Below are 16,405 nucleotides of genomic sequence, written 5' to 3'. Positions count from 1 at the left end.
TTTACATGACTGTGGAAGTGTCTTCCCAGTGTGTTCTTGTGGTTTGAGAGTCTGCCATTTATTGCAGTATTATCTTTCTACCTGTGTTTGGTACTCGTGTGTAACATGCACCCGTCACTTTCTCTTGTAACACACTGTTTTCTACCTCTTACATTTGTTTGTTTTCGATACCTGCACTAGGCTACCGTTGCCTATGTAACGTTTGTTCTTGTGCTTGAGTACCCTCATATATTGCAGTATTATACCTCTGTTTACTTTGTACGCTTTTGTATCCTGCACACGTCACTTTTTCCTCCTGTAATGCACCGTTTGCTACCTCTTGTATTTTGTTGGTACACGATTGTCACTTTTGTAATGCACCGTTTGCTACCTCTTGTATTTTGTTGGTTCACGATTGTCACTTTTGTAATGCACCGTTTGCTACCTCTTGTATTTTGTTGGCTCACGATTGTCATTTTTGCTTCATTTAATGTAACGTTTGCTTTTGTATTTTGTTCACTTGTAATGTTCTCATGTATCAGTTCTGTTCCTATAGTGAAGCGCTCTGACACCTTCGGGTAGAGTCTGCGCTATATAAAAACACACAATTAAATAAATAAATAAATAAATAAATAAATAAATGAATAAACATAGCAATCTGAAACCTTGGCAGCTATGTATCATATATCTCGACATCCGGCGCGCAGTGAGGGCTGTGGTAGCCCGTGTAATGCGTCAGTTGTTCAGCCTGCAGGTTATTTGGTTGTACGTAATTATCGGTATTTCTGATTCGAGATGTTATTTATACAATGGGCTTCGGCCCCTGGCCTTATGTACCCTACAAAATCAATAAAATTTGTTTTGGAAAAAAAAGTAATTACTGGCTAAAGCAACATTTGCAAACAGAAAAGGTAGAAATGTAGGCATTAAAACGAGAATTCCTTAAATGCCTAATCTATCTTTGCGGCATTAGTAGGAAGTCCCTCTAAACCGTAGCGTAGTAGTATTTCTTTTATGACTACACTTGGACGGTCTTACGTCGCGTTTTCAGTATTTCTTTCCCGCTTGCGCACAACACGTCACGCATGAACTTTGGCCCAAGCTCATGCCCAATCACAGAGCGTCAGCGGGAGCTGCAAGCAGAAGATGGCGGAGGTGGATTTTGGAGACAGCGAGCTGTTTGAGCAGTTGGAAGATGAACCTCCGAAGCCGGTACACATCCGCTTCAACGAGCTGGATGACAGCTCGGAGGAGTTGGAAGGGCTGCGAGAGCGGGTGCGGCAGTGCGAAGCTACAATTGAGGACTTGAAGTCTGAGAATATCCTTCTCCGAGGAACGAGGATGCTTAACTCCTGTCAATAACCTTTTTTTCTCAGTGTTTGAGCAGTGGATATAGCTTATCTGCGTGTAGGAGGAGAATGCTTCAATAGAGTTTTTTAATGTGGTTCTTCGTACCGAGTTTGTTTGGTTTGGAGACTTACGGAGGCAGCCACGGTGGTCACTGTAGAGAGTGTCGTTCTTCCTCTTTGTTTTTGGAGCTCAAAGGCACGTTGATTTTTCCTTATAATAACGAGACGTTCTGCACGCCCATGAACAAATTATAGATTTACAAGATGTTAATGGCCTCATGATTACTTTTTTAGGCAGTCCATTTATACATGGACAGTCTGTCTTGGGTATGGACCCAACACAACACGGCTGGCTTTTTAGACCTGTGCTGGTAGGGAGCATTGCAACTTCAAACCTGAGCGCGAAAACCAATGCCACCTAAAACAAGCACTTGCAGTGCAATAGATCTCGCATTTGCTAGAGTTTGATCTATTAGATTTGTAAATGACGATGCCTTTAATTTATGTTTACAAAACCTGCAAGCGGTGGGTAAACGCCACGTGCAGGTTTTATAAACGCATAACTAAAAGGCAGTATCATTTACAATGCCAATAGATCACTCTCGGAAATGTGAGACCTATTGCACTGTAAGTGCTTGTTTTATTGGGGGTTTCATGGCCAGTGGATTGGGTATGAACCTTCTTTACTGAACCCCGATGACTTTTTTTCTCCTACTTCGTTTTGGTGCTACAAGAGGCTTTGTATCTGTGACCCCTAAGCCGGCATAGTGCCTTTTGATAGTTCTTTGTAGAAATGGTTTTGGCTGCTATTTTAAATTTCAGGCTATGCATAGTCATGTTTCCTACTTTGGCAGAAACTGTTATGCATTGTTTTTAGATATTATACTGATTGAGATATATCTTATTTGAACTGTACGTTCAGTTTTCTGTCCTTCACTTTTTAATTGTATAAAGATAGTTGTTTGCAAAGAGTTTAAGAATCGTTCAACAGAATACATGTTGTCTTTCTAGTGTACTTTAAGTATAGGACGGTGTGAACTCCTCTCAAAGCTCTGGAATCTTTTAATTGCCTCTCTCGGGTGATATATGATAAACCTCATCTAGATGTTAAATATGCACTTTATTCCTTGTATTGTAGTATAGTGTCTTGAATGACCAGTCAAACAATGGCCTTGGGAGAAAACAGCGTTACTACTTCATGTCGGTACCTTATTCCAATGCTGATAATTACAAGAAAACCTGAGCGAAAAGATTTCACAGAAGACCATTAGGAGTATGAAAATGACAACACAAGCTTCTCACAATTTGCATTTGCTCATCAGAGTGCCCACTGTACTGGAAGCGGCGCTGCTCCAGCCCAGAGTTACAGACACCATTCCTTTCTCAAATATTAAACGAGTTAAGAATAGCAAACATTACTTTCAAGGAAATTGCCAAGCCTATGACCTCTGCAGAATGCTTGAAAAACAGCTTGAGTTGTATCAAGATCACGTTTTCAAGATCCTGTCTTTGAAAATCACCTTAAGATGGACAGGTTGTTGCATCGATTGCCTTGGCAATGTTTCTACAACACAGATCACATATCAGCATCCCTGGCGACATAAAATGAAAGTTGAATATGTTCAAAGCTATTTATTACCTTTCTCACACTAACACCTCCGCACCGTTTTGGATAGGCCAAACATGCTGAATATAATTGGAAGTGAAATGGACAACACCGAGGTAAAAATCACTGCATAGAAAGTACATTGCAGAGAGATTAAGGGTTTAGAGCTGCCGACCTTGGTACAGAGAAACGGGATTGCAATCCCGACCCCTGCTGAATATCTGGGCACATATCTTAACCTCTTCATGCCTAGAGTTCTTTGTTAAACTCCAGGTTCTCACTAAATAAAACTGCAAAAATAAGTAATACATCCTAGTACCTGCTTACCTGACAAGAATTCGGGCAGACTGACGCGAGGGTTACAGCATAAACCTGGCTCTTACCTTGACAAAGTGGCAATGTTAAGATTCTGTTTGTGCTTAATTGACTGGACCCCTCCTGAGGCGGAAGCCGGGAGGTAGCCTGCTGCATTTGTATAACTCTGCTGATTAATAGCGTGCGGTTCACGGAATTTTAAAGCGGCGATTTTTAAAATTATATTGCACATTCCCTTAGCATTTATTATAATTTTCCCTTGTTATTCCCTTTTTCACGCACTTTGGCGGTCACAGCCGATCTTAGGGCTGAGTACCGAGTCCCGGGAGAATATTCCCGACAGCAGACATCTTGGGTGGGAGGCGTCAGCGCTGTCAGCGCTCTAGCCTTCATTATTTAAGGAGCTCACCAAGAACAGACGCGAGATTCTGTTTGTGCTTAATTGACTGGACCCCTCCTGAGGCGGAAGCCGGGAGGTAGCCTGCTGCATTTGTATAACTCTGCTGATTGCGTGCGGTTCACGGAATTTTAAAGCGGCGATTTTTAAAATTATATTGCACATTCCCTTAGCATTTATTATAATTTTCCCTTGTTATTCCCTTTGTCACGCACTTTAGCGGTCACAGCCGATCTTAGGACTGAGTACCGAGTCCCGGGAGAATATTCCCGACAGCGGACATCTTGGGTGGGAGGCGGCAGCGGTGTCAGTGCTCTAGCCTTCATTATTTAAGGAGACGGGCGCTCTCCGGCGCGTCCGCTACGCGGAGTCACGCCAGAGTCCAGCCCGTCCGCGCCTCGGACGGGCCCAGGGCCATGGCCCAGTCACTTTCACCATATGATGAACAAGATCAGGTAACATCTTATATAGAATCATGTGGAAGTAAACATAGGCGTACATCCATAAAATATAATTCTGAGCAGCTGTGTGCTTTGCGACCTTCCCTGATTACTACTTGCAACATATTGCACTTAGGGAGGGTAAAGGCAGCATGTCTAAATTGCAACTTTTCAATAACTCCAGTCGGGACAAAAACTACTGAAAATAGAGAGAGATTGGAAAAATATATCCTCAGCCTAAAATAAAAACTTTTTCCTTTCTTAGCTTGAACTGCCGTTCCTTACCTAAACACAAAGCTGAGCTCTTCAATCTATTGATTGACGAAGAACCTGACGCCCTGTTTCTGACAGAAACATGGCTTCAGGAAAGTTCAGGGCCTGAAACCGCCAAAGCCCTTCCATATCAGTATGCCATTGTAAGACTAGATCAAAAAAATCAGTTAGGTGGAGGGATCGCCATTATATGTAAGAAAGATTACAACTGTGAGCTTACTAAATTACCCTGTCCAGGCTGTGAAGCAGGCATTTTTAAACTTGCTCTTGCCCCGAATTACACTTTATCTGGAGCACTTGTATACCGTCCCCCAGGGACGGCGACCAATTGGGTGGCAAGCCTTCCTGATCTCATTGGTTCTTTGGTCATAAACTGCTAATGTTTCTATTATTGGGGACATGAACCTACATTTTGACAATTCAAACTGTCAAAAAGCTTCAGAACTCATAGCGGACCTAGCGTCCTTCAACTTAACTTTGAGAAATACTGGGCCAACACATAGCGCAGGTCACTTTCTTGACCCGATTTTCTCAAATATTAAGGATATGGCCACCTCCCATGCTTTTCCTATTGATTGGTCAGATCATTATCTCATCAAATTAGACTGCCTAGTAAGGAATACTTACCTGTACATGGTCAACTCATTAGAAATTGGAAGAAATTAGACATTATCACCTTAAATACCTTCCTTGATACACATACTCCTTGCTCTAAGGCATCGGTCCAAAACCTGTCTGTGACAGTTCAAAAGTGGCTCATGACAGCCATCGACACATGCCTACCTAAGACTAAATTGAAATGTAAAAACCATCGATCTCCTGCTCCATGGTTTAATGAAACACTGAAGCAAGAAAAAACTGGGTGCAAAAACTCAGAACGCATGTGGAGAAAGACCTATTCCCCAGAAGCTAAAAAGGAATATAAAATCAAATTAGCCAAATACCAAGCGCTCTGTAGTAAAGCCAGAGCGGAAGTCGTATGTACTACTATTACTGAGGCCCTAAATCAATCAAAAATACTCTTCAAAATGGTGAAAGAGTTAGCTGGCTCAAAAACAGAACAAACCCTGCCAGACTTAAATAAGCAACAATGCGATCTATTAGCTTCGTTCTTTGTAAATGAAGTTGACAAAATCTACCAAGAAATAGAACTAGTTCAGAACATACACCATCCGGCCAACATGACCTCCCCTTATGTATTTTCTACTGTACTGAGTAACCAAACTGATAAACAGCTCCCTTATGCCCCGGCTGCTATAATAGAAAGCTGGCCCGTGCTTTGTACTGACACGGTCATTGAGCTACTTGGTACCATCAAATCAGGATCACCAAATGACCCACTGCCATGCTCGGTACTAAAACAACTCAATAAGAAGTCTATGGACATAATCACAGACCTTCTAAATGTATCCCTGCAGGAAGAATGTGTGCCAAACGAATGGAAACGCGCCATGATCCACCCATTGCTAAAGAAAGCTGGAGCTGACCCAAACCTGCCCTCAAATTTTCGAAGAATTTCCTTACTACCAATATTTGCAAAAATACTTGAAAAGCACATACACCGTTCCCTCACAGAATTTACTGCAACCCAAGACTTGCTGCCTCCTCAACAGTCAGGCTTTCGATCTGGTTTCTCTACGGAGACAACCTTACTTGGTGTTACAGAGAACATTCGCTCCATGTTGGACAGAGGTGAAACAGTGGCACTAGTATTACTAGACCGTAGTGCCACATTCGATACGGTATCACATGCTGTATTAATGCGAACACTATACTTAATGGGTATCAGATGAGCTGCTATTAATTGGATTAAATCACTTCTGGACAAACTCACTTTTCAAGTTTTCTCCCGCTCTGCTTGTTCAGACATCCAGACGTTTAAACATGGAGTACCACAGGGCTCCATATTAAGCCCCTTACTATTTAACCTATATATGAGTCTGCTTGCAAAGGTAACGGAAGAGGCGGGACTACAAATGTTTTCCTACGCCGATGACTCACAACTGCTCTTCTCGCTTTCCTCTGCGAAAAATGACAGCCCATCAATTTTAAAACAAGGACTTGTGAAAATTGCAAGTTGGATGCAAGAGAATTTTCTTAAGTTAAACGGTGACAAGACCGAAGTAATGATCCTAGGTAAAGATAAAGAACTATGGGGCCCCCAACATTGGCCACAAGAAATGGGCCTTCTCCCGGTTCCGGTAATGCAGGCCCGTAACCTAGGTATCATCGTGGACGATTCCCTTAATATGCACCAACAAGCAGTGAAGACATCTGCCACCTGCTTTGCAATTTTAAAATGGCTTAAGAAGATCTGCTGGATGTTGCCAGAATCCACAAGGAAAACAGTAATCAATGCTTTAATCACATCTAGGCTTGATTACGGCAATGTACTATATTTAGTGGCAAAGAAGGAAACAGTTCGCAGACTGCAGACAGTCGCAAAACGCGGCTGCCAGACTGTTCTGCAAAATCCCTTATATGACATCGACCTCTAAGTACATTTGCGATCTACACTGGCTTAGAGTAGAAAATCGGATTACATTTAAATCTCTGCTTTATGCACAAGATCTCTACAAAAACTGCCCCAAAATACTTGCAAAGTCTAGTGCATCCTTACCATCCTTCCCGAGCCCTACGATCTGCCTCAGCTAAGCATTTTGTAATTCCCAGAACCAAATTGTCAAGTGTGGGTGGAAAATCGTTTTCGTTTCTTGAACCCACACTGTGGAATGCCATGCCACTTTCTGTACGAAATGAGGCTAGCTATGTGAAGTTCAGGAAAGCCTTAAAGACCTGGCTGTTTAACATCTAAAACATGCCCAGCTAGAAACAAACCAATGAATCCGTAGCGCCGGGAAACCCTTTGTTGGGTAGCTGTTGCGCGATCTAAATGAATTAAATAAATAAAAAATAATAAATAACATTATGGTCGTAAAACCCAGAGACAATGTTTTAACATAGAAAGATTCTCTTTCACCATGCTTGCTAGTATTATGTTTGTGAAGAACAATTTCAGTGACGAAAGCTGTGTTCCTATGTACAATTTGTTGCTTTGTAAAGGCTGCTACATCAGCTGTATCTAGTAACCATGTGTAAAGGGTTGGAGCCTTCCAGTTCATGGCTATATTTATTTTGGCTATTACTAGTGCCAGATTGACAAATCTATATGTTTAGAATCTTTGGTCTATGTATCAGGCTCAATAAGCAAGTCGTGGGGTGGATTTAAAACTCGCCTATTGATTAGTGGATTTAATCAAGATATGTATTTAATGTTTAGCAGTAAACACCATTAAAGACTAATGTATTTCCATTTGTCCAGATATGTATTTTGCAATATCAACTCTGTACTGTACATGCACTCCATTTTAAATTATACCAGTTGCAGTGAAGAATGTTAGAGCTGTCTATATATCCTAATACACTAAATGTTAACTACCTTTTCATTTGTGTAACTAAGTATAAACATGGACTCGGGCATGCTGACTTCTTTGTGGTCTAGTCTTTTTTTTTTTTTTTTTTTTTTTTTTTTACTGCCACAATACATTTCACTGCATATTATTGAATCATTTAGCTATAGAAACCCATGTTTGATAATTAGCGTTAAGATGCGAGTGCCAATGTGTTTTATGATGCATACGTCTTTCAATTGACAGCATTACAGGCAAATGTGCGCTTGTAATCAACAATTTCTGCTGGTGATATGTTGAACTACGAATTTGTTATTGCATCAGTGGTTTTTAAAATTTTCATTTTTTAACAAAATGATGCAAAATATGGAAATTTGTATCCAGCGTTGGTTAATCAATAACGCAGGTCATAGCCGTAACCTTGTGATCACATTTAATTTTTAAAGTAATGTCCAATAAGTAGATTACGTGTGTATTGTGTTTATATTTTAGAAGTAAAAATGTCACTGGAATTAATAATGGTATTTTTTAGTTTCAGTTAACCGGCGAAAACAATATCACTATTTTAATAACGTGCTAAAGTCTAACGAAAGGACTAACTAAGGGCAGCTTGATCTTATTGACCCAAGTAGTAGATCTGGATCTTTTGGTGGCTTATTTTACAAGTTACCTAGTTTCGACATCCACACTGCAAATGGAATATTCCTTAACAGATATTGAACATCAAGAACTTCGAAGAAAGTTGAACATCGTGACTCGCCCAAGGTATGCTATTACACCAGGAGACTCTTGCTGAAAGAAGGGATTTGGTTGGCTGTAAATAGAAACTCTGGCTTTCTTCAACAACTTTTTTTTTCTTTTCACTGAGGCTACATATAAAGTCAGCATTCGCTCACAATTGTTTGTGAAAGGTGCTTCTGGATTTGATATCTCTAGAGATAGACATCCTTCACAGTACGGCATGTTTTGTAAGAATGCCTTCTAGTATGTATCAAATAGCCCGGGCGGCGAAGGATGAAACTATCTCAGTTTATGAATGAATTTATCTTTTGTTCTGCTCTTGTGTTTTTTTTTTTTTGTTTTTTTTTGTGTGGGTAAAACTTAACCCCAGTTAAAGACAATTTCCGAATGAAGATCGGACATCTGTAGTAACTAGTGCGGTACTTGGCGGTATTCTGCCTGCTCTTACAGAAAGAGCCACTATGCCTGACCTCACTGCTAACTTCGGAGCAATTAAAAAGAAACTGCGGTAGCTCTCTGCCCTTGACACGAGTTACTGTTCATGTTTATTGCACTGATGATGGACACAATAGTAGAAAAATACCCTTTTTTAAAAAAAAAAAAAAAATTTTTTACACTAAACGTCTAGATTTGGTTAATACATGAAGAATTGTTTTTTGTTTAATTGTATTGAAATTTGTAAAGCTAAAGTTGAAGCATTAGATTGCGCCCCAGTTGTTTCTCAAATAAGCAGCCTAGTTTGTTGGATGACAGACATTTTCAGTATAGTCAATGTTGATACATAGTTACATTCCTCAAGAATAAGAATTTTATATTCTTTATACCCAAGGCTCCACTTACTATGTACTTCTAAGTTTCACTCTTAAGGGTTTTGTTGGTGTAACGGAGTCCATGTTCCAGTACCTGTACTTAATCTAAAAGTATTGGGTGCCTCTTGTCGCCTAAAACTACTGCTCTTGTGCTTGTTTTTTTAAAAGGTCATGATGAGAAAGCGGAGGTCGTGTGCAGCAGCCTTTCTACTCGTATTAATATTTCAACTCTGATTATAGGTTCATTGTGGAGAGGTGTGGCTCACTAGTTAGAGGCGGCAGACCTGTAAGCAGAAAACGGCCCGGGACCAGGGTTCAATTCCCGACGCGGCAGGGTCTTGGACCAGGGTCAACGGACTCGATAATTCTCGCCTCAGTACCTACTCTAACCAGGGAACACACTTGGTAACTCTGGGCATTAAGCTTGCCTCATCTCTACAACGGCCCCCCACAGACGCCGGGGATGCATGGTTTCACCCTGGAGATACCCAGAAAGGGACCATCTCACAGGGAAAACCAGGACTGGTTCCCCAGCGGTCTACAGCGCCAGGACACTCGGGTAGAGTAACAGTGCGCTTTACAAGTATCCCACATTGTGGCCACACTCCTGGATCCTGCATAGACTTTCACCATTACTGGTTGAAGCGTTCTAGGCAGTATGCTGCTTACACTCCATCTTAAGTGGCATTAGGAGACCATGACACGTGAAGGCTAGGTGCAGCTGATCTGCAGATACAGCAAAATCCGTTTTTACTGCTTTTTTTTTTTTCTCAAGACCTTTATTGCACAGCATTGTTAGGACACAGCTTAAGGCCTACAACCTCTGGGGCTGGCCGCGAGCATTCAGTAGGTAAATGTACTATGCAAAGAGTTACACAGCCTTTCAGCCGGCATCCCTGGGGCCCGGCGGCAAATATACATAGTGTGCTCAAGAAGCTGTTATCGATGTACCAAGGTCTGTTTTTGTTAAAACTGTAACACCAAACTGTTCATGTAGGCAAAGGCACAGCTGTAGTAAAACACTGAGTTAATTCAGAGGGTAAATAAACATAGATCCTCAATGGCGTTATCCGCAAAAGTAGGGACACACTCCCGAACCACACCCAACACCTTCCACTCCTGCAACGGTCTGGAGGTCCTTGAAGCTGCACGACTCCTCCTCACCCACAGCCATAGTTTAGTTGCAATCCTCAATCTGACACATACTCATCAGAGTCTTCCCTCGGTGGTTCACAAATGTTTCCCCTATACCTATTCCACGCTCCCCAGATCAGACCCCATTTCCTGGGGCAACCCCTCTGGACAAACACCGCCCTCTCAGCCACCATCGCATCATCCATGTCGCTGCACCATTCTCTCAGTGTGGGTAACACAGGCGTGCCCCACTGCTTAGCTACATTGCGTTTCGCGACCATCAAACCCAACATCACCCAATCCTGCTGCCGATGAGTTAGGTCCGTTGCCTCCCATATGTTCAGTAAGCAGCAGCGCGGGCCGGGCCGCAGGGAGGTAGCCATTGTCTGAGAGAGAGTTCGCAGCACCGCTGTCCAATATCCTGCCAACCTCCCGCAATCCCAAATGGTGTGATAGAACGTCCCCCTTTCTCCGCAGCCACGGAGACAGTAATCGTGTTCAGCCTTCCCTATCTTGTGCAGGACCGTCCTGGTATAGTATGTACGGTGCAACACTTTCAGCTGCACCAGTTTAAGCCTGGAGGGTATCGCTGTCTCGCGCGGCGACGAGAGAGCCTCCTGCCACTCCGAGTCATCTAGGTCCCCCACATCCGCCACCCAGGTGGAACGCAGTTTGGACAACATGTCGGGGAGATTATTAACTAGTTTCCGGTACGTGTATGAGGTGGCTTTTTGGGGCATGTGTTCAGTTAACAGTCTATCTTCTAGGGGGGTAGACTCCTGTAATTCCGTTCCCTCCGGGATGGCCGCCCTCAGTGCATGCCTTATCTGCATGAACCTGTAACGTTCGGACATAGCCATACCGTATTTGGACTGTAGATATTCAAAATCCACCACTTTATGGTTTTTCCAGAGGTCCCCCACCACTGAAATGCCTATAGCGTCCCATGCCCTGAACCCCTTAGTGGTGCCCATGTAACCTAACCTGTAGGAATCCCACAGTGGCGTCATCTGTGTAACGGTGTTCACACATTGAAGATGTCTGTGTGCTTTATACCAAATTTGAATTGTGTGACGGGTGGGACCCTGTAGCTCAGCCGGGATGGTGCGGCTATACAAGTGTCTCAGCAGGCCCTTGGGTTCAACATTATGCCTGTCTGCCATGTAGGCTGGATCCGTTTGTGAGGCGTGCAACCAATAATTGATCTGTTTGAGGTGGGCAGCCCAGTAGTATAATTCTATACTAGGGAGTGCTATACCCCCATCGTACCAATCTTTCACCAATTTGTCCTGAGCAATACGAGCCGGCTTCCCGTCCCAAAGCAGAGTAGAAACCGCTGCTGCAATGGCCTTGAAATAGCGTTTTTACTGCTTTAGTGCCATTTTAGCAGTACATTTTTTTTTGTTTTTCACTGCTTCCCAATGAAGCAAAATCATGCGTACCTTTGTTTGCATTCAAGAGTCTATTCTCTAGTTCACTGCTATACTTTGTGGGCTCTGTTTTCTCTGAACTGTTTCATAGTATGGGAATTATCCACAATGCCGTAATTGCATTTTTTAATAAATGTAATCTTTCTATTTTTTTACTTGTGAGGCACTCCTAGTACATATCTAGTAACCACATATTTATAACTTTAGTGAGCGGCTGCTTCAGTTTAAGCTTTTGTTTTTGCATGTTTAACTATTGGCTACATTGTGCCATAGCAGTAGTAACTCTGCAACCTGCTTAGATTGTATGGCAAAATTCAGCACCGGGAGACCCACTTTCTTGTGACAGGAAAGATAGTGTATAGCATATTTGTTGCAATTAAGTGGCTGTCTCTGAAACATTATACGTTCAATTATACTTTGCATTTTAGATGTTCTGTTAAGAGTACAAGGGTAAATTGTTGCAGAGCAGATATCTTCTGACAACTGAGTTGTCTTATGCATACTTTTGTTTGTATTTTAGTGGACTTGGTATGACCGACTCAAAGCTTGATGGTCCTCTGCTACAGATACTTTTTATGAACAGCGCCATATCCAAGTAAGTAAATGTAGTTGCATGTATGTTTTCTTGCTTTCTGCTTTTGTCACTTGAAAAATTGTTTAATATTAACAAGCAAAGTATTTGGAGTTCCTACAGTACTGTTTTTATCTTTAGATCCGGGCTTTGACCACTTTAGCTATCTCGCTAGTGTTGTGTAATGAACACAAATATTTCACAATATGTCTTACATTGAGAGGGGCTTTGGTTCTTCCACTTTCATCCATTACTCCGTTAAATCGTCACTCACTTACTTGATCCACCCACTGGGCTGCATGGATTGAGCAGGCAGTGGGTCAGCCAGCTTCAGGCATTGCATTTGTTGTCATTCACAGAGTTGGTCAGCCCACATGATAGTGTGTGTTTGCTAGGCATGTTGTAGTTCTTTTACTTTGTTGACATACATATATGCATTGCCGTGATGCTATTAAGGAGGCAATGGTGGTAACTGTGAAACCCAAATAACAGGCATTGGAAGCTAAACGCGTAGATGCCACAGCTTGGGGACATAAGCTGGTCTTGGTGGAGTATGCACGGATTTGACTTTCCCTGTAGAATAGGTTTTTATTCGCAGAGGGCTCAAGCAGCGCCTTCAGGAATGCAAAATGTGAGTTGATAACATTTGATTTTTGTGTGTTCACTTTGGAATTGCCAATCAAAGAATGTAGCTTTTTTTTAAATGTATTGTTCATTTAATTGCGGTATAATTGAACTCAAGTAAAATATTCATTCCAGAATGCATGGCATGTGCTTTTGAGTATCCTCATCAGCCAGATTACTCAACCGGGGACACAGGAACGTGAACTTGACTGTTGTTGTGCTTACTGTAATTTTTACATGTGCTTCCTGTTTTTGTTTGAATAATGGGGAGAGGAGTGTGACGTTATAGCCAGAGATGCCAACTAGGGAACAAGGTGATAATATAGTCCGTGTTAGATCAACATCCTGTGATTCCTGGCTAATTACGTTATCTACCTTGCTTAAACTATTAATGTGAACTTGTGTAATGTAAATGGTGCAAATGTAAAGCGCTACATTATAATTGGATTGTCTTTGTGCAGTATTAAACTGTGAAAAAAGCGCTGGACCTGGGGACCCTTCTTTCCACTTGCTTAAAATAGCGCATTTGCATGTCAAAGTAATATTCACCTCAAGCTCGTTTATTCTGGTGATGATTACAATCTAATCTGTCTGCTTTAGGCAGAAGAATGTGTCCCATGGGCAGCCATGCATCCCCACCGCCAGTGATGTCCCCTCTTCAATCCCATAGACTATCAGAAACAGGTGTCCAACAATGGTCTAGAGAGGCTGGATCCATGACACCTTTAGAGGATAGTGGTGATTTATGTTGAAACAGTTCGATTTATTGTATATGAATGGATTTTATGTGAATATTCTCTATCGCTGGCCCTCTTGGGCTTACGTTGGACACTCCTCGTCTAATGCTAACCACTACCCCACTCAGTAAAAACAAGCATTTTCCAAGCCCACTGGCCTTGTCTAAGCAAGAGCTGTTGGTTTTTGTCACTGTTTTGCTTATCCATGTTGTACAGCAGCAGAGCTGCTGTGCGCATTGCTGAAAGTAAAGAAAAAAAAAAAAAAGGCACTAAGGCCTGATGAGCACTGACTGGGTCATAGTGCTTTTTTAGGGCATGCACTGTCTCAAAAAGAGACCTGTAGTATGTACTTTTGTGGATTTTAGCTCACCCATAGGTTTGCCATATGCTGGCACCCTTGTTGCTCCATTATTTGTTCACCACATTTGCCCATGGCATGCATGCATCATACCTCTTCCCGTCTTTAACCTTCCCCGAGAGCAGCGACCAATTACTGCAGCAAATACGCAGGGGCCATTTTAAGGCATTGTTTCGGGTCTACTTTTTTGGAAAAGTTTTATTGATGAACAAAACCGATTTGCTGACATCAGACATTAGTAACAATCTCACATTGTACAATTGACAAGGCAATATTACACTGAATATTGAATACAAGTTTGCAATGCAATGCGCCCCTATCTTTGTGGTATCAAAGTAGCACATATCAAGTCTCGGGTCTACTGTTTATTACTTTAAGAGCACTTTTCATGATTGCTACAGTTTTTACTGGTTTTTCTGTTTACTGCTCGTGCTGCCACCTTATTTCTCTTTGCCTCTTGCAATCCCTCTGCTCTCTCCCTTCCAGTTCTTTCAGTCTGTTGTTGCATCCTTTTTCTCCCGCTAGTTTTTCTTTTGTGCACTGTTTTTTTCTTTTCTTATAGCGCTAACTCCGCATGAAGGGATTGAAGTGGTTTACATGAGCACTAGTTGAGTTACACAAGGATGCCTTAAGTTCTTGGTAGTCCCAGGGAGATTAAGTGATTTGCCCTGAATCACAGGATGTTGAGCAAATGCAGAGATTGGAACATGGTTCCCCAGTTCCAAAGTCGGCAGCCCTAGGTGTAATGCCATATCCTCTCACCAGCAATTGGACAATGATCAGTACAGACGTAGGGACAGGCGCCTCGCTCTGTTTAATGAACTATGCCCCAAGTGCAGGGGCCACTCCATGTAACCCAAGTGAGAGCGCCGCTGCTTGTCCAGGGTGATGGCAACATGAAAAGTGTCATGAAAGACCAACATGAATGAACGTATTCCTTTTGGGAACCTTACATGCAGTTTTATCAAACAGTACCAAAGTTGTTAAGGAAACACAAAATGCGTTTCCTACAGAGACTCTGTACTAACAACACTGGCGTTATTGGCTCCAGCGTTTACAAAAAAAATACAAATATTCTTGTGTCACTATTTCTCATTACTCATGCATTTCTCCAGAAATGATATTAAGCATGCTTCTTGCCTGTCTCCCGTTCTCGAGCTAAAAGCAAAGATTACTGCCGCCCTCTAGTAAGATTCAGAGACTTTTATTTATGTGCTCTTAGGTCTATAAATTGTATTTTACTGAACGATGCACATATGAAAGAAGGAGGGTCCTTTTGAAGCTGAACTGGAAATAACTTCAACAATCATTAGAACCTTTCCTTGCTCGGGAAAATTGGCTTTCATGTGAATATCCGAAACTTTATTGCCTTGACTCGGGTGACCTCATCTTTTTGAATGAAGTCATTATCCTTCCGAGGAAGACAACGCTTTGTTCTACAGAATTAATCAAGTCCATCTAGCTGCTCTGCTTTACAATCTTATCTGCAGCCTGAAGGAGAGCGAGTGCGAATATATATTTGAGAAGGACCAGCTCGGCTTCTGTCCTTTGCTTTATGCTAACATCAACAAGCATTTGCAATGCAATAGGTCTCGCATTTACGCGGCTTTGAGCTATTGGCATTGTAAATGACAATGCCTTTTATTTATGTTTTAGTTTTTAAAACCTAAATGAAAGGCATTGTCATTTCCAATGGCAATAGCTTAAACTCGCGTAAATGCGAGACCTACTGCATTGTAAATGGTTGTTTCCTATTGCATTCATTGGCGACGTGACAATTAAATACTGATTTAAATGTAGACACCTCAGCTATTTCAAAAAGATTCAGTTTGCCACATGTAGCATGACACACAGATAAGGGCACACGCTCACTTCCTTAAAGTGCAAAGAATTTCAAGTAACTAAAATAGACGGCTGTGTTAACAAAGTTAAGGGGTCTGGTGAAACATAAATGTGTCTCCTTAAAACAAAAACAACTCTATCACAATTTGTAGATTCTACGAAGAAGCTGCTGCTGCCACTGACATGCAAACCAAAGTCGAATTCTACTAAAGACAGCTTCAGCCTTCCATCTTCCTTAGGTTGGTAAATTGAATGCCATCACGTTCGACAGTAGTACTACCTGTTATTTATGTAGTTGAGAGACCACAAAAGCGTGGTAGGAAAGGCTTTGTAAAAATAAAAATCGAGACCTTTGGCACTGGAATGCCTGCCACCATTGTCCCGCCTGCT

General features: G+C 41.9%; 1 protein-coding gene across 2 annotated transcripts in view; it reads left to right on the top strand.

Moving 5' to 3' along the window:
• Positions 1-1,065: 1,065 nt before the first annotated feature.
• ZCCHC8 (zinc finger CCHC-type containing 8) overlaps positions 1,066-16,405 on the top strand; it is a 309,991-nt gene continuing 294,651 nt past the window's right edge. The window contains exons 1-3 of one of the 2 annotated variants that reach the window (XM_078667571.1): positions 1,066-1,297; positions 8,492-8,534; positions 12,404-12,478. In XM_078667571.1, coding sequence (XP_078523697.1) covers positions 1,126-1,297; positions 8,492-8,534; positions 12,404-12,478 — 290 coding nt within the window. In that variant the 5' untranslated portion in view covers positions 1,066-1,125. Of the gene's footprint in view, positions 1,300-8,491; positions 8,535-12,403; positions 12,479-16,405 lie in introns of both variants that reach the window. The other variant, XM_078667572.1, reaches the window with a different exon arrangement.

This window comes from Lissotriton helveticus, chromosome 11 (assembly GCF_964261635.1).
Source record: "Lissotriton helveticus chromosome 11, aLisHel1.1, whole genome shotgun sequence".
NCBI lineage: Eukaryota > Metazoa > Chordata > Amphibia > Caudata > Salamandridae > Lissotriton > Lissotriton helveticus.
This window is presented reverse-complemented; position numbering and strand designations above follow the sequence as displayed.